Here is an 18264-nt window from a genome sequence, read left to right as displayed (position 1 = left end):
CTGCAGGGCATGCAAGTGTATGCAGACACACGCTGACGAAATGACATTTTTTGCTACATACAAACGTGCACCGCACCAAATAAGACGCACGTGTTTGTATAGTCAGGGAACACTCGTGAATATTGATGAAATCACACAGCTGGCTTACAGTATAAAACAAACACAATTGTGAACAATAAAATGCGACGCTGTTTAAAGAGGCGGACCCAGGTTACGAGAATTATCAGTATGGCATACACACCACGTGTCAAGCTTTTGCAACATCTAAAGAGACTAAATATGGAAAGTTGCCTTTGCAAGTTAACATGACAGAACCAAATGGAGAAGCCACACGAGAGAACAATTCATCGTGGGCTAAAGAATGTGTTTTAAATATTATACACAGCTTTGCAAGATAATATCGACGAGTTTTACTCGTCTAGGTGTGGGAGGTGTAGGCCTGATAAAATGCGATGTTGCTTCAGAGCCTTCCGTTCGTAATATTGCAATTTTATTCAACTCTTTCAAACGCGGCACCGTAAATTTCTACTGGGTGCTCGAACACGGCAAGCAGGTCGCGGGGCAAAATCTTTGTAACATTTTATTACCGAAACAGCGATACTAGCAATGCTTGAGCTGCACTAGCTGTTTTCTAAATTGTAACCTCCTCAATCTCATCACTGTGATCAGGAAACGGAGAGGAAAAGTACAGCAGTAGTACGTAGAGAAATATTCAATTTCAAGCCCTTTAGCAATATCATCTAAACAAATTGCCAGTTCACTGTTGAATTCTCGATGGAAACAAACAGCTGATCAGGGGCGCAAGCTTGGCTTGGCACTGGCTTGGCCGTTCATACAGAGCCAAAAGCCGCTGCAGGAAACTGGATTGCGGATCGTATTGAGACAAAATATTTTAGACATTTTTGTGTTCTTTGTTTCATTTCTCTAATTGTTCTTGTAATGGCGTGGACCGCGCTTCGTGATCTCATGTACCGGCGCACTGTTTTTAAGTTTAGTATGGCGCACGATAATACATGATTGCGTGCTTTATTTAAAAAGGTTCGCGAGTATGGCAGCAACACTGCAATGTCGGGAAGAGGATAGAACCAGTAGCAGTTGCATGCCCGGGTGGAGCGACTGATGCCCAGATGGAGGAATGTCAACCCGATGCCTTTTGTGTTGGCCGTTCTGGCAGTTCCGCCGACTTTATAGAAAGAGACGACCCCGTCACTTGTCCTCTTCTCTTTTCCTTCGGGCATCAGCGACAACATTGACGGACGACGTGTTCGACTTCACCGTGCACGTGAGTATAGGTTGGTTTTTCATTCGAGTGAATTCTTGTTCAGATTTGCAACTTGTCGACTTCATCCTGATCACCTGTCACCGGCAATAAGTCACATACGTGTGATATTTAGGTGAAATAAATGATAATGCACATTTTCTGCTCCATTTGCGTGACTTAGCTACACCAGGACATGAGGTAAAGCCTTTGTCGCCTAGCCACTAGCAGGCAAGATCGATCACTCGCATCCTTCAGTTCACGAATCAACGCGCCTGCCTTAAAATTAGTAAGCTGCTCGCAAAGAAATCTTACCGAGGCAATTTTGTTTTCTGTGAACAATGCACCGTAGATTTGTCTTGAATAACAAAAAAAAAAAAAAATCGAAAAATGAATGTCGCGACCTTTTAGAAAACGCCGTGTCTAAGAGCTAGACGCGGCATTTTGTAAAAGGCTCATTAAATTCAGTATTTTGTTCGTAGTTTCTGCTTGAAATTATTATTGTCTATGAATTTCATGGCCCAATCTTTCACTTTGGCTGAAAATCTCGGCGGCAAAAACTTTGTTCAGTGTCCATTTAAGGGCAGGTGTAGATGCCATCATTTCAGTCGCAAATCTTTTTGCTAGTCGGTCGGCTGGTTAACAATAAGGGTACTAACTAGAGTTCCAGATTTCATCAGCAACACATCATCATGGCTTCATCAGATGCTGCATTATATACATTCTATCCTTGTTTTTAAATAGGTGTACCGTATGGTCCACTGTTACAGGAAACAAGCGAGCTCATGGACAGTGAGCCATGTGGTGCTAACTGGCAGCGAGGCTTGTGAATGGGACGCATGCGCATAGAATCCGGGTGCGCCCAGTTTTGTCTGCCATTTCTCCGCCTGTACGCATGACAGCATTGGAAAGCGCATTCGTATTTTAGCTGCGCAATTTATCTAGCCCAGTGCCTCCTGCTTCAGGGATTTCCTGTGAGCACAAAAAATGCATGATTTTAATCGTTGCTGCAGTGTTTTGCAAGTTGTCACCGTAAAGCACATCATATTTTTCGCATAATGCTCGCTGCAACTAGCAAGTTTCGATGACTCAAAATGCTGTTCAGGTCTGATGTAGAAAACATTTTAAGCTTGTCCACGTGACCATGAAATATTGGTTTAATAAATAATGGAAGGCAGAGTTGGTATCAGTTGATTTACAGTGTGAAAATGAAAAGTGCGAAGGACCGTGCCTCGCAAGTAAGCTCCGAGAGCATGAGCAGAGAAGTAGCAGATGAGGATGCTCATGCGCTGCATTTCCAAATCTCACCAGCACTAATGCTTGACGGACTGCTGGCCACGCACTAGCGTGTTCTTTCTGAAACAGGACTTTGGCCCTGTAAGCAAGTTCTTGAAGGGCATAAGTAAAACGTCAAATGGGCCCCCTAAATGCACCCATCCTTGAACCATTGGGCTTATGAATTAGTGCCCTTTTCAAAATACAACTATTCTTTTCAAATACAACTATTCAAAATACATCTATTCTAAATACAACAGTGCACGAAGTTTAAAAATGGGAAAAAAGTCTTTAAATGTCCCCTTTGTACATAGTGTTCTTGTGATGTCACTTCTGCCGTTGTCTCCCTCTCTCGCCATGCCCAAGTAACTCCCTGGGTACCTACGGCAGTTCACGTGCTGCAGTGCGGTTTGTTGGGGGCTCGTCATCTGTTGCTGTGAACGATGTGGAAGCATTGTGGTTTTTTGTTGTCTTACTTTAACGAGCTCATTGGATTAGGAAGGCCTCGCTCGTTCACTCGATACAAGACCAGATAATCATGATGTGCAACACATACACCAGCCACGGCGTACACCGGCTGCCCGCCACAACCTATGAGGGCCTATTATCTTGCTTTCACTACGAATTGCCTGGCCCAAAAACAAGTGAAAGCTCAAAATCTCTCGAGCCGCAATTTTAAGAGTGGATGTGCGAAGCGCAGCTGCTCCCATCGAAAACTAGTCGTGCAGAGCTAGGCAAGTTTACAAGAGATATAATATTATAAATATATTGTCACGGCCTACGCCACCAAAGTAGCAATGCCCCCCCCCCCCCCCAAGTGTTTTAAACAATGCTGATGTTGAGCTTGAGCCTCTTTGATTGCAATTTGTGGAAATAGTCGAGGAAAATATTATACAAGGCAGATAGCGACTTTGCGTGGTGTGTGCCGCGGTAATGCCAGTCATCACTTTATTTTTCGCGTATGCTTTGACACACTTTTCACTTTGTATTTTGCTTTTGTTGTACGCTATTGTACAGTGGAGTCACTGAACATGATAGAGACCGTGTATAGAATTAATTGACTAATTAAAAAAAAATCCTGACGCCCAACTTGAACCGATCGGCTATACTTCAAAGTGAACTAATATTGTTTCTCATTCTTTATAGTTTGTTTCAATGCAATACCAAATCTCCGCGATCGCCATCACGATTTTAACCGCCTTCCTCGCCATCATGGTTTTAACTGCAGACAAGTTTGTATGTACAGTATCTTGGTAAGCTATATCTGTTTGCAGGTAAACACTTGGCTATGGCACTTACCCGTAATGAAGTTGCACCTGAAGGTGCAAATATTGCAAAGTTTCTTCAAGTAGCTTTTGTTAATCTGCACCAGCCAAGTACGCTGGTACTTTTAGGAAAATCAGAATGTGCGTTCTCAATTTTAGGTTATAACTTTCAGCGAAGAAACACCCTAAGCTCTGCTCCCTCTGCGTGGACTACTAAATCAACTTGCCTCACTAGCAGCTCATAATTCCTCAAACTTGCATCGTGAGGCAAAACTAAACGGGTGCAAGCACGAGGAGACAACATGGCAGTTGTAGGCGATAGATTCGGTTGGTGCCCGGGCATGGTGGTGGCGCATTTCGGAAGTGACGAAAAGGTGCTGCGAGATGCACGTGCACACTTTGTATAGTTGCTGTATTGGACAGCAAACTTTTTTCCTTATCTGGGCAGTTTTACCAAAGGAAGCTTCATCATATGGCGTGATAAATGAAGCGAATCCACAGGTTGAACCACATCATAGCCTCGCTGTGCTTTTGTACTTTTTTGCTCAAAATTTATTTGTACAAACTTGCCAGTAATAAGGCAGCACTCGTTTCTTTACCATATGATCATCTCCGGTGTGCTGCTGCCTCAATATTTCAAATTCTAAGCATTTACACCATTGTATGTTAACTTTTGCTTTAAAGTGAGACAAGCCACATGTGTATCGTAGATCAAGAAGCATGCCAGTTTTACGTACTTGCAAGGTAAACATCAGAAATGCACAGTTGATCAAAAATACTAGTTTAATGGTGCATCTACATAGCAGAGCACCTGTGGCACCTCGGGAACAAGATAATGCCACATATGTTACAACAGATAATTAAAAAAGACAGGGGACGTGCCGTGAACAAGTAGAAACAAAAATAAAATGGCATGTGGCAGCGAGCGAAGGCGGCAAGGGGGGGGGAGCTCGTGGGACTGCAGCGGATGAACGTAGGGTGTGTGTTTAATATGTGGAAGAAAAAAAATTCAAAATTTTGGCGACTGAAATGAGGGTGACTTAGTGAGTGCGCTCATGACAAGAGTAAACACGGTTATTATTTTTTTTCAAATCTCTTTTGAAAGCCACGAAAAATCTGTATGTGGTGCAGCCTAACAGAAGGTCCGTGAAGGCAAATTATGAATTCGTCGTTGTACAAAGGCCTTTTTTTTTTTTTCATGCGCACCATCCCCGCCGCGGTGGTCTAGTGGCTAAGGTACTCGGCTGCTGACCCACAGGGGGCGGGTTCGAATCCCGGCTGCGGCGGCTGCATTTCCAATGGAAGCGGAAATGTTGTAGGCCCGTGTGCTCAGATTTAGGTGCACGTTAAAGAACCCTAGGTGGTCTAAATTTCCGGAGCCCTCCATTACGGCGTCTCTCATAATCATATAGTGATTTTGGGACGTTAAACCCCACATATCAATCAATCATGCGCACCATAAATAGTGCTCAAAATTTAATTGCATGTGTTGTTTTCATCCTCGTTGTATTCCGTGCTGTTTATGATGTAAAAAAAAGAAAGCACGCTGAAGTGGTGCTGCTTTTGGGCAACAGTTGAAAATGGCGGGGTGCATGAATGCGGAATACTGCCGCTTACACTCAAATCACTCTTGTGGTCACCTCCCACTGTTTGCAGCATGTGTTGTGTATACACAGCTGCATATTTCCTAGCTAGAAAAATTTGATTTTAGGTGTTTCACGCCATTTTTCATGTAACTATTCCACAATTACACACACTGATCAGCAGGCTTTCAATTGCGCTGAAGGACACAGGTGCCATAAAATTAATAGTAGATACTTTCAAGAAACCGTATGTAAAGGCCGAAGCTTCATGCGTACATACATACACACACACCATATTGTTTTTTGTACTTTATGAAAGCTGCGAAGGTCTCATGTGCCTCCAAGCGTAACCTGTCTTATTTATTCTCCATCACCGCAAAAGTTTTGTGAGTTTCAAATAAAAGTACTTTGCGCATGGCCACGTTTGGGTAATTTTTTGTGTAGGTGTTATTTGAGCAGCCTACAGTGTTTACTTTATAAGCCTGTATGTATATGTTGCATTATAAGGATGCAGAATGTGTGTGGCTGTACAATATAGATGAAGTGTAAAAATTGTGTCTATTGTAGTGTTCTTGCAACCAATCTTACCCCCGTATTCTAGAACGTCCCTCCACTCAACGCTTCACCTTCACTTGAGATGGCTGGTGGGAGCGCCGTCTCTAAGCAGAGAAAGTCGCTGCATGTCAGCAATAATCTGCTGTGATTCTCAAGTAGCGCAGCGTCGCTTTCAAACGAGCAGCGGCACAGTGCTCAACTCTGTTAAGTGAAGGGTGAAAGTCGAGTCGGGGAGCGTTTATGAATATGGGGGTTAGTTTTGTTGTCTTGTTAACCTGCCATTAACACTGGATTGATGCTACTTTGCTCTAGCTATACAGTGCTCTCCAAGGCTCAAGGAGGCACCGCACGGGGAAGGCTCGGAGCAAACCATGCGTGAGTTTCCTTTCATTGTTACACTATGCACGTATTAAGTGATAGACTTTAATGTATGCTATTTGTATTGTGCAAGTTTTTGGGGACATACAACTTCCAACACTTATATATTCTGACGAAAATCACGCAAGAATGAGAGAAGCTTGTGCAAAAATTATGCAAGACTGTAAGAAGCTTTTGCAGAAGTCTGTGAAATGAAGTTTTGAAAATTTTTGGCAATGTGTCATTGTACAGTGGTCAACAGTCTTGCTCAGCATGCTTGACTGCAGGGCTCCCGTCTGCACAGGCGCATCTACGGAGTGCCTGATGCATGATGGGCCAAATGTCAGCCTGCACACTGGTGCCTCTTATCCCCGTTTGTCTGTTACATCAGTGTCTCTTGTAAAGGGGATCAACTGTGCTACCTTTTTTTTTTTCGAATGTAATGAGTTCTTTTTCCAGATTATTGTTGTTTTAAGGTAGAGCCTCACATTTCTATCAAATACTGAAGATTCTATTTTTCCTTCTAGATGCTATGAAGTCACTCCTTGTGTTACAATAGAGTGAACACTGTTATGAGAAAAGCTACTTTATGGAGTTAACTCACTCCATATTGACTTAACACACAGAGTTGGTGAAAACTACACTCCATTCCAGCTGCATTAGGAATAATATTCATTTGCATATTTCTGTTTCTTTTGTTTGTTTGTTGGCTGGAGGTTTGGAGTATAGGGTGGCCAGAGGGCACTGTGTAGTCTTTCTTCATCTTCCCAATTTTGTGAACATCAATTGATAGCCGTATGGGAAGCAGCAAGCATGCTGAAACAGCGGTGCAAGCATGCAAGATGTTCACCATTGCATGCAGTCAGTTGCTGTGAGCAACCCACTGCATACAATTAACTGCGAGTGGTGAACTAACGCTGCACTATGTGTGCCTCCTGGAAAGCTGCAATGGTAAAGTGCCACAATCGTATAGTAACATGGATAAAATCGCAATTTGTTTGTTGAATAATTTTGCAATAGAATCAATGGAGCTTTGGATAAATTTGTGTATCTGCCTGGTTCATCAAAGCTACAGAGTCAGATGCGGTATGTACTCGCGTATTATGTGTACTTTTTTTGTCGATACGGTTATGTGCGAAGCTAGTAGGAATCGCTGGCCTAAAAGCCCAACTGGGAATGGGAATATATGTTGCAGGCGCTGTCACAGCTGTCTCAAAGCGGATTGTCATTTGTTTGCGAAGCCTGTTCAAATGCCCCCATTTTCTTGAAGTTCTTCCGAACATTGCTCACAAAAACCAGTTCCCACGACAAGGTTATACCAGAGAACATAAGTACTCTCCAATAATTGTCGGGAACCCAACGCAAAGTAAGATGCAGACAAGGAAGCGCGATGCCAACACAGTGAGTGTGTCGCCCTTCATGTGTGTGTGTCCCCATTCCTTGTCCCAGTCTTCTATTGCGTTGTGTTCCCTCCGATATCTAACCAACACACCCAAGCTTCTATGCTAAGTCTTATTCAACGCACTCTTCTGCTGGCTCCCATACTGAATATTGCATGTCGAAGAACTCCACGCTGATGTGCTTAGCGGTAGCACGGTTTCAGTTTTCTTCGGTAAGCTTTATAACAGCAATCTGCCTCGTATATAATTATTGTAGCCTATTACAAGGAACGGTAAAAACGCAATGGCCAGATGGCGAAACCAAAAAAAAAAAAAGAAAATGAGTGCGAAAACCTGCCTCATATAGTTGATGTGACAGGTCCTTGCACGCGTTCAACATCTGTGCTGTGTCTCGGGAATACATTCTTGCCGTGGAAGAGGTGGGAAGATAGGAGGCAAACCTTTAGGCGTTTCGGACTACACATAAACAGGTTACGGTTTTCAAGTTCGATATTCTAGGGAAAGCATAAAAGTTCATGGAAGAAGGAACCTTGCACTCGGCCCATTTTGTGTAAGACTGCACTCGCCTGCTCGACAAGAGATGTGCCTGACCAGAGCATCATGAAGTCAAATGTGTCTGTGTGTGTGCTGGCAAGGTGGCTCGGGCTGGTTGGGGAGGGCAAAGTATGCGAGCAAAAAGTTTCTTGTAGTAAAGCAGGCTGGCTAATTATACTGGTGAGCAAATTATGTGAGGATGCAAATTGTGAGAGTAAATATAGTATGTACTCTTGTATGTTTCAGCTCTGTTGCTACGGATCCTGCGGATCGAACTTGGCATCCGGCAGCAACAAAGAGAGGTTCTGCAGGAGGTGCGACAGCTGAAGCTCGAGGTACGGCTCTTGTCCGTGCCTCAGCACGCCCAGCCAGCACAGCCCTCTTCTGACCTTCCCCGGCTGCCTGCTGGTACAATTGGAGACGTGGAGGCAGCAGAGGCAGCTGTGCAGAGTGAAGCTGTGGCTGCGGCTTTGGTGTGTATTTCTTGATTTTTAATATGCCTATGTAACATGCAGAAATTTAGTACTGCTTTAAGGTACTGTTTTTCATGAAACAAGCTAGCCAGGTAATCTCATGAGCCACTGTATTACAGTCGAATATGAATAATTCGTACTCAAAGAGGCCAGAAAATTTGTTCAAATTAAAAGAAGTTCAAAATAATGAAAGTTACCGTAATTACTTGAATCTAACACGCACCTTTTTCCGGTTAAGAGAGTTCATGAATCGCATGCGCGTTAGAATCGAGTACGAAAAAAAAAAAAATGAATATGGTCATTCTATTGCCATCGCCACTTACAAAATGGCCGCCCCCTACGTGCGTCGGCATGGCGCGTCGGTCATTTCTGTCTATGTGTTTCCCATGTGCGGTACTTCATACGTGTGCTGAGGAGTTCGTCATCTTGTAGTACATTAGCATCGACGGCATGGTAGGGCCGACTCCAAAAATTCGACGAGTGCACCACAATGCCGCTTCTAATAGAAAAGTCATCGCGTGTGCCGGAACGGACAGAAATCGGGCCGCATCGTGGTTATTCGAAGTTCCCGAAACGTGCGTGCGGGACTGGCGGAAACAAAAGCAGGATATTGTCGACAGCAAAGATTCACGCAAAGGCTTCAGTGGACCACAGCAGGGTCGGTTTCCACAAATTGAAGAGCTGCTCGGTGAGTATGTGATTAAGCAGTGAGCGGCACAGCGGCCCGTGACGACAGAACTGCTCCAAGTGCAGGCTATGCAGTTAGCCTTAGAAAAAGGGCTAATGCAGAGCCATTTTAAAGCGAGCAGGTGCTGGCTAACGAACTTTATGAAGAGAAAAGGCTTTTCCCTCCGAAGGCGAACGGGCATATGCCGGAAGTTGCCGGAGGAGTACGAAGAAAAGCTTCAGAGTCTTCAGCGGTTCCTCCTAAACTTGCGGCACAACAACGGCTACCTGCTTGGGCAAATCGGGAATGCCGATCACACGTCTCTTTACTTCGACATGCCTGGCACCACAACCGTCTAGGAGAAGGGGGCGAAGCAAGTTTGTGTACTGACATCGGGCGACGGTAAAACTAGAGTGACAGCAATGCTCCGTTGCACGTCAGATAGGCATAAGCTTCCCCCGTACTTCATATTTAAACGGAAGACGCTCTCAAAAATTGTCGTTTTCCCCGAGTGGTGTGATCAAGCGGGCCAACGTGAAAAAAGGGTGCGCGTTGCAACTGATGTCTTTTTTTTTTTTTTTGTCGTGGAAACCGGGCGCGCATTACAATCGAGGGCGCGGTAGAATAGAGTAAATACGGTAATTGAGCGGAGGGCTCACCATGAAGTGATGCATGTGCATGGAGAAGTTTTATTCACAAATTACAGGACATCCGTCATTAATTAAAGTAGTCAATACATGTCTGTACACGTTGGCCTTGCAACGAGTCAACAAGTTTTGCGTGCAGTTTGCAAAGCATTTGTACTTCGGCTTCAGTATTCTCCTGGCAATAGAAGTTGCGCGCGGCAATGTCCAGTGCTGACACTCTTTGAAGACAACTGTGTTTCCACTGTTACCATCTGCGCTGCAGCCGGAGCGTGGCCAGCACATGATGAGAAAGGAGGAGCGTCTTCACCTGGAGAAAAGCAGATAGGCATTCGAGAGAGAAACACTCCGCGGCAGCTTTTTTTTTTTTCTCTTCATGCGCGGTGTTGAAAGGAGAAGAGTCTCTACATAGCAGGAACGAAAAACAGGGAAGCGTGACACCGGCGCGTTGCAGATCGGCATGAGAGAGAGCCCACTCTCTGCGACAGCTTTTTTTCCCCTCTTTCTCTTCGTGCGCAGTGTTAAGAGGAGAAGGGTCTCTACGTGGCAGGGACGGAAAAAGCCGAAGCGTGGCACAGGAATGTCGCAGATTGGCATTTGGCAAACATTCCACCGCAGTCTTTTCTTTCCTTTTCTTCATTTTCTTCTTTAAGCACAGCGATGAGGTGTCTGAAGTGCCACCGCAGGATTGGGCGGGGTTCTGAGAGCATTTTCGGAGTGCGGTATAGCTTTCATAGGACCACAGCGTCAGTTCGAATTAAGTGTGTTGGAATTAATGAGATTCGACTGTATTTACTATAGTCTGTGAAGTCCGAGTGAACTGTCCTAAGCTAGCAGACGATGTAGGCGGCATCGTGTGTTTGATGGGCAGTGACTAGCAATAGCCTGCTTAAAACAGACATTCAGTAATTTTGTTCATTTATCACCCTATTTCGTGTCCGCTGCGGCTCTCTCTACTTTGAGCTACAGTTCACCCTGCCTTGTGTTAGCCGATTTCTTACTTTTTTAAAAATCTAACATGCACCCCATTTCGCAGGGTGAAGAAAAATGCACCTTTGTTTATTGTGATGAGATTTCTAAAGCGACATGCCTCTTTGTTGGCTATCACAGAAAAATATAGACAGCAAATGGTGCGACCATCTAGTGCGACCTTTATTTTTCTATCAGTTTCATCTATGACCAAGATTTGGTCGCTCTAGGGTGCCTCTTAGTACGCCTTGATCATGTTCATTTATCTTGTTGTGCTCTGCTTACAATGCATTGATTAAAAACATGTCCTAGCTTCTTTTTGAATTCCACATACTTTATCGTTTTTCACCTGTAGAAGCTACTCCTGGTCAACATTCAGGCAAAGACATTGTAACCTCAAAGAAACGTGTATTGGAATTTGAGCACTGTACAAAGTAATTATACTATTTCATAGCTAGAATCAATATTTATTAAGGGTTATAACAGTGTTGTATTTGATTTCATAACAGCAAAACTGCATTCAGAGAAGGACTCTGAAAGGTTCTCACACTGAGTGTGAGAGGGCTGATGTGGAAACCATTTTAGGTCAAGTGAGTTGAAGTTAGCGTAAAAAAACAATGAAATGTTGTGATGCCCGAAAATTCAAGTTGTTGTTTTCAGTGTCCTCTTCTTGCAGATTTTTATCATGAAAACATTTCGATGTGCTGTTGCGTTTACCCCATCTATGCTTCTGGCATTTTTTTACAGCGCAAGCACCTCCTGCAGATTGGGGGTTGTGGCCTCCGAGAAATTGGTGTGAATGCCATGAAGGCTGTATTGGCACATGACGTGCAAGTGCTGTACAGCCTTCATGGCAGAAAAGGGAAAAGGGCCTTTGTGAACCTGAGGCTCTGTAGATTAGTGACAGGTTTAACTTGTTCATTGTTTTATGTGTGTGTTACCATGTGTATTCTCTGTACTGCAGTGCTTCATGTGTACTATGGTATTTCTGTTCTTGTATGCAGATGTCATCTGCCAAAAAGCAGGGTGCGACCAGGCGGAGGCCCTCAACTTTATTAAGAGGTGGCTGCCAGGGTCTGGTGATCGCTGTGGGGGCAGGAAGCGGCGCTTCAGAGAAGCATTTGTTGTGGAGCAGCCCGATGATCCCTACTCTCAGAGTGCAGATTATCGGCTGCTCGCGGCAGCTGGCTTCCTGCCCAGCCACAGCAGCCAGGGCCTTGACAGCACCACTGCCACTGTGCCCCCAACGCAACCTGACCTGCAGTAGAGCGGGCCTTTTTTAGTTGTGTATATATATATTTCAATGTATACATTTTTTGTTGTACCAAATAAATAAAAAAAAACAAAGAATAAATGGTCTGCAGACTGTCGGTGGTGCACTGTTCGGCTAGCTTATGCTGATTCGGAAGCACCATCACCATGTTTTAGTTACAAAAAATTGCTCTAAACTGTATGAATATTCTCGATTATCATGTGGGGGACATATGTGGGGATTGCAAGTGGGGGACATACGCTTTCAGCATTTACTTCCTAAGGACTTTTTTCGATCTGCTGTACCAAATACCAGTACCAAATAAAGCACTCCCTATTGCAAAAAATAAATTGGTAAAAAAAATAAACTACACTTCTAGTGTTAGCAAAGGGAATGACGTATAAAAGATGAAATAGATCGAGTAACTGTTTTCAGTTCTCAGCATTCAATTTTCTGTTGCCCCAAGTATACAGGGCTGCAAAACTACAAGAGCGGGTCATCGAGGCATATTGTTTAAATCTTCCGGTAAGAAAAATTCTCTACTAATAATGGTTACATAATGGCAAGCCAATCAGTAGCCAATATTCGTCGTGCAGGAAACATTGGTGTAATAACGGCCTTTCATTGGCTGCAATGTGGCCCTGGATTGGTCCAATGTCGGCCGTACATCCGTAGCCAATATTCGTCGTGCAGCGAACATCGGCGTAAAAATGGCATGTGATTGGCTGAAATATGGCCCAATGTTGGCCGAACATTGGCAGCTTTGTCGGCAATACGATGGGCCTTCGTCGGCCCAATGTTGGTTGCATACTGGCTAAAACATCGGCAAAACGTCGGCCCATCATTGGCTTGAACGTCGGCCCGACATTGGAAGAAGTTGCACTTCCGACGTCGGCCCGACGTCGGTGCCGATGTTAGCCGAAGTTGGTCCAAGATTGGTCCAACGGCGGCGTGCTGCCTGGGTAGCGTTCTTTTCATTAGCGCGTTTACTCTAGGTTACAGTAAAACACACCATCGAAAGGAATATAGGAGAAAAGGAAACGCATATTCTTTGCTTCAAGCAAGAAAACTGTAGCAGAAACCTTTGGTAATGAAAAAGGATAACCCAACCTCTGTGGGACTCGAACCCGCAATCCCCCGTTTAGAAGACCGATGCCTTATTCGTTAGGCCACAAGAGCGATGTGCGACCGATGCACTGGCGTTCCTTTCATTAGCGCTTTTACTCTAGGTTACAGTAAAACACATCATCGAAAGGAATATAGGGGAAAAGGAAATGCATATGCTTTGGTTCAAGCAAGAAAACTGTGGGAGAAACCCTTTGTTAGTAAAAAAGGATAACCCACCCTCGGTGGGACTCGAACCCGCAATCCCCGGTTTAGAAGACCGATGCCTTATCCGTTAGGCCACGAAGGCGATGTGCGGATGATGCACTGGCGTTCCTTTCATTAGCACGTTTACTCTAGGTTACAGTAGAACACAACATCGAAAGGAATATAGGGGAAAAGAAGGGCATATGCATTGCTTCAAGCAAGAAAACTTTAGCAGAAACCTTTTCTGTGCATGAAAAAAAAAGAACCTACCCTCGGCGGGACTCGAACTCGAAATCCCCGGTTTAGTAGACCGATGCCTTATCCGTTAGACCACGAGGGCGATGTGCGGGCAATGCACTGGCGTTCGTTTCATTAGCGCTTTTACTCTAGGTTGCAGTCAAACACACCATCGAAAGGAATATAGGGGAATAGGAAACACATATGCTCTGCTTCAAGCAAGATAACTGTTGCAGAAACCCTTGGTAATGAAAAAGGATAACCCACCCTCGGCGGGACTCGAACCCGCAAAGCCCGGTTTAGAAGACCGATGCCTTATCCGTTAGGCCACGACGGCGACGTGCGAGCGATGCACTGGCGTTCCTTTTATTAGTGCTTTTAATTTAGGTTATAGTAGAACGCACCAGCGAAAGGAATATAGGAGAAAGGGAAATCCACATGCTTTGCTTCAAGCAAGAAAACTGTAGCACAAACCATTGGTAATGAAAAAAGATAACCCACCCTCGGCCGCACTCAATCCCGATATTCCGGTTTAGAAGACCGATGCCTTATCCGTTAGGCCACGAGGGCAATGGGCGAGCGATGCACTGGCGTTCCTTTCATTAGCGCTTTTACTTTAGGTTACAATAGAACACACCACCGAAAGAAATATAGGAGAAAGGGAAATGCACATGCTTTGGTTCAAGCAAGAAAACTGTAGCACAAACCCTTTGGTAATGAAAAAGGATATCCCAACCTCGGCGAGACTCGAACCCGCAGTCACCGGTTTAGGGGACTGATGCCTTATCCGTTAGGCCACGTGGGCAATACCGGGCGGTGCACTGGCGTTCCTTTCATTAGCGCTTTTACTCTAGGTTACTGTAGAACACACCATCGAAAGGAATATAGGGGAAAAGGAAACGCATATGTTTTGCTTCAAGCAAGAAAACTGTAGCAGAAACCTTTTCGGTGAATGAAAAAAAAATAACCTACCCTCGGTGGGACTCGAACCCGCAATCCCCGGTTTAGGAGACCGATGCCTTATTCGTTAGGCCAAAAGGGCGATGTGCGAGCGATGCACTAGCGTTCTTTTCATTAGCGCGTTTACTCTAGGTTACAGTAGAACACATCATCCAAAGGAATATAGGGGGAAAGGAAATGCATATGTTTTTCTTCAAGCAAAAAAACTTCAGCACAAACCCTTTGTTAATGAAAAAGAGTAACCCACCCTCGGCGGCACTCGCACCCGCAATTCCCGGTTTAGAAGACCGATGCCTTATCCGTTAGACCACGAGGGCGATGTGCGAGCGATGCACTGGCGTTCCTTTCGTTAGCACGTTTACTCTAGGTTACTGTAGAACGCACCATCGAAAGGAATATAGGGGAAAAGGAAATGCATATGGTTTGCTTTAGGCAAGAAAACTGTAGCAGAAATCCTTGGTAATGAAAAAGGAAAACCCACCATATGCCGGACTCGTATCCGCAATCCCGGTTTAGAAGACTGATGCCTTATCCGAGAGGCCACGAGAGCGATGTGCGAGTGATGCACTGGCGTTCCTTTCATTAGCGCTTTTACTCTAGGTTGCAATAGAACACAACATCGAAAGGAATATAGGGGAAAAGAAGCGCTTATGCTTTGCTTCAAGCAAGAAAACTTTAGCAGAAACCTTTTCTGTGAATGAAAAAAAGAACCTACCCTCGGCGGGACTCGAACTCGAAATCCCCGGTTTAGGAGACCGATGCCTTATCGTTAGGCCACGAGGGCGATGTGCAGGCGATGCACAGGCGTTCCTTTCATTAGCGCGTTTACTCTAGGTTACAGTAAAACACACCATCGAAAGGAATATAGAAGAAAAGGAAACGCATTTGCTTTGCTTCAAGCAAGAAAACTGTAGCAGAAACCTTTGGTAATGAAAAAGGATAACCCACCCTCGGCGGGTCTCGAACCCGCAATCCCCCGTTTAGGAGACCGATGCCTTATTCGTTAGGCCACAAGAGCGATGTGCGACCGATGCACTGGCGTTCCTTTCATTAGCGCTTTTACTCTAGGTTACAGTAAAACACACCAGCGAAAGGAATATAGGGGAAAAGGAAATGCATATGCTTTGCTTCAAGCAAGACAACTGTAGCACAAACCATTGGTAATGAAAAAGGATAACCCATCCTCGGCCGCACTCAAACCCGATATCCCCGGTTTAGAAGACCGATGCCTTATCCGTTAGGCCACGAGGGCAATGGGCGAGCGATGCACTGGCGTTCCTTTCATTAGCGCTATTACTTTAGGTTACAATAGAACACACCATCGAAAGCAATATAGGAGAAAGGGAAAAGCACATGCTTTGGTTCAAGCAAGAAAACTGTAGCACAAACCCTTTGGTAATGAAAAAGGATATCCCAACCTCGGCGAGACTCGAACCCGCAGTCACCGGTTTAGGGGACTGATGCCTTATCCGTTAGGCCACGTGGGCGATAGCGGGCGGTGCACTGGCGTTCCTTTCATTAGCGCTTTTACTCTAGGTTGCAGTAAAACACACCATCGAAAGGAATATAGGGGAAAAGGAAACGCATATTCTTTGCTTCACGCAGGAAAACTGTAGCACGAACCCTTTGTTAATGAAAAAGAATAACTCACCGTTGGTGGGACTCGAACCCGCAATCCCCGGTTTAGGAGACCGATGCCTTATCCGCTAGGCCACGAGGGTGATGAGCGAGCGATGCACTGGCGTTTCTTTCATTAGCACTTTTACTCTAGGTTACTGTAGAACACACCATCGAAAGGAATATAGGGGAAAAGGAAACGCATATGTTTTGCTTCAAGCAAGAAAACTGTAGCAGAAACCCTTGGTAATGAAAAAGGATAACCCACCCTCGGCGGGACTCGAACCCGCAATGCCCAGTTTAGAAGACCGATGCCTTATCCGTTAGGCCACGAGGGCGATGTGCGAGCGATGCACTGGCGTTCCTTTCATTTGCGCTTTTACTCTAGGTTGCAGTAGAACTCATCATCGGAAGGAATATAGGGGGAAAGAAGCGCATATGCTTTGCTTTAAGCAAAAAAACTGTAGCAGAAACCCTTGGTAATGAAAAAGGATAACCCACCCTCGGCGGGACTCGAACCCGCAATGCCCGGTTTAGAAGACTGATGCCTTATCCGAGAGGCCACGAGAGCGATGTGCGAGTGATGCACTGGCGTTCCTTTCATTAGCGCTTTTACTCTAGGTTGCAATAGAACACAACATCGAAAGGAACATAGGGGAAAAGAAGCGCATATGCTTTGCTTCAAGCAAGAAAACTTTAGCAGAAACCTTTTCTGTGAATGAAAAAAAGAACCTACCCTCGGTGGGACTCGAACTCGAAATCCCCGGTTTAGGAGACCGATGCCTTATCCGTAAGGCCACAAGGGCGATGTGCGGGCGATGCACTGGCGTTCCTTTCATTAGCGCCTTTACTCTAGGTTGCAGTCGAACACACCATCGAAAGGAATATAGGGGAAAAGGAAACACATATGCTCTGCTTCAAGCAAGAAAACTGTGGCAGAAACTCTTGGTATTGAAAAAGGATAACCCACCTTCACCGGGACTCGAACCCGCAAACCTCGGTTTAGAAGACCGATGCCTTAACCGTTAGGCCACGAAGGCGATGTGCGAGCGATGCACTGGCGTTCCTTTCATTAGCGCTTTTAATTTAGGTTACAGTAGAACGCACCATCGAAAGGAATATAGGGGAAAAGGAACTAATATGCTTTCCTTCAAGCAAGAAAACTGTAGCACAAATGCTTTGTTAATGAAAAAGGATGTCCCACCCTCGGCAGGACACGTAACCCGCAATGCCCGGTTTAGAAGATCGATGCCTTATTTGTTAGGCCACAAGAGCGATGTGCGACCGATGCACTGGCGTTGCTTTCATTAGCGCTTTTGCTCTAGGTTACAGTAAAACACACCATCGAAAGGAATATAGGGGAAAAAGAACCAATATGCTTTGCTTCAGCAAGAAAACTGTAGCACAAATGCTTTGTTAATGAAAAAGAATGACCCACCCTCGGCGGGACTCGAACCCGCTGTCCCCGGTTTAGGAGACCGATGCCTTATCCGTTAGGCCACGAGGGCAATAGCGGGCGGTGCACTGGGGTTCCTTTCACTAGCGCTTTTACTCTGGGTTGCAGTAGAACACAATATCGAAAGGAATATAGGGAAAAAAGAAACGCATATGCTTTGCTTCATGCAAGAAAACTGTAGCACAAACCCTTGGTAATGAAAAAGGATAACCCACCCTCGGCGGCACTCGCATCCGCAATCCACGGTTTAGAAGACGATGCCTTATCCGTTAGGCCACGAAGGCGATGTGGTTGATTGATATGTGGGGTTTAACGTCCCAAAACCACTATTTGATTATGAGAGACGCCGTAGTGGAGGGCTGCGGAAATTCAGACCACCCGGGGTTCTTTAACGTGCACCCAAATCTGAGCACACGGGCCTACAACATTTCCGCCTCCCTCGGAAACGCAG

General features: G+C 45.1%; 1 protein-coding gene and 4 non-coding genes across 5 annotated transcripts; 1 reads left to right on the top strand and 4 right to left on the bottom strand.

The window, feature by feature from the left end:
* Positions 1–1037: 1037 nt before the first annotated feature.
* Positions 1038–12329, top strand: LOC142796288 (uncharacterized). The gene is made up of 4 exons (XM_075886571.1): positions 1038–1282; positions 6257–6311; positions 8474–8700; positions 11985–12329. The coding sequence occupies exons 1-4, from the start codon at positions 1136–1138 to the stop codon at positions 12261–12263; spliced, it is 708 nt and encodes a 235-aa protein (XP_075742686.1). The 5' UTR covers positions 1038–1135; the 3' UTR covers positions 12264–12329.
* A 1244-nt stretch (positions 12330–13573) lies between these two features.
* TRNAR-UCU (transfer RNA arginine (anticodon UCU)) lies at positions 13574–13646 on the bottom strand. Its single transcript has one exon. It is a non-coding gene; the product is annotated as a tRNA-Arg (tRNA).
* A 2976-nt stretch (positions 13647–16622) lies between these two features.
* On the bottom strand, positions 16623–16695 carry TRNAR-UCU (transfer RNA arginine (anticodon UCU)). Its single transcript has one exon. It is a non-coding gene; the product is annotated as a tRNA-Arg (tRNA).
* Positions 16696–17324: 629 nt separating this feature from the next.
* On the bottom strand, positions 17325–17397 carry TRNAR-UCU (transfer RNA arginine (anticodon UCU)). Its single transcript has one exon. It is a non-coding gene; the product is annotated as a tRNA-Arg (tRNA).
* A 395-nt stretch (positions 17398–17792) lies between these two features.
* On the bottom strand, positions 17793–17865 carry TRNAR-CCU (transfer RNA arginine (anticodon CCU)). The gene has a single exon. It is a non-coding gene; the product is annotated as a tRNA-Arg (tRNA).
* Between the last annotated feature and the right edge of the window lie 399 nt (positions 17866–18264).

Source organism: Rhipicephalus microplus, chromosome 2 (assembly GCF_043290135.1).
Source record: "Rhipicephalus microplus isolate Deutch F79 chromosome 2, USDA_Rmic, whole genome shotgun sequence".
NCBI lineage: Eukaryota > Metazoa > Arthropoda > Arachnida > Ixodida > Ixodidae > Rhipicephalus > Rhipicephalus microplus.
This window is presented reverse-complemented; position numbering and strand designations above follow the sequence as displayed.

Excerpts from the sequence above, each read along its gene's own strand:
- LOC142796288 (XM_075886571.1), top strand. The coding sequence starts at position 1,136 with ATGTCAACCCGATGCCTTTTGTGTTGGCCGTTCTGGCAGTTCCGCCGA. Across the intron at positions 6,312-8,473 it reads AGGCTCGGAGCAAACCATGC|CTCTGTTGCTACGGATCCTG; the intron begins GTGAGTTTCCTT and ends TGTATGTTTCAG. Across the intron at positions 8,701-11,984 it reads AAGCTGTGGCTGCGGCTTTG|ATGTCATCTGCCAAAAAGCA; the intron begins GTGTGTATTTCT and ends TCTTGTATGCAG.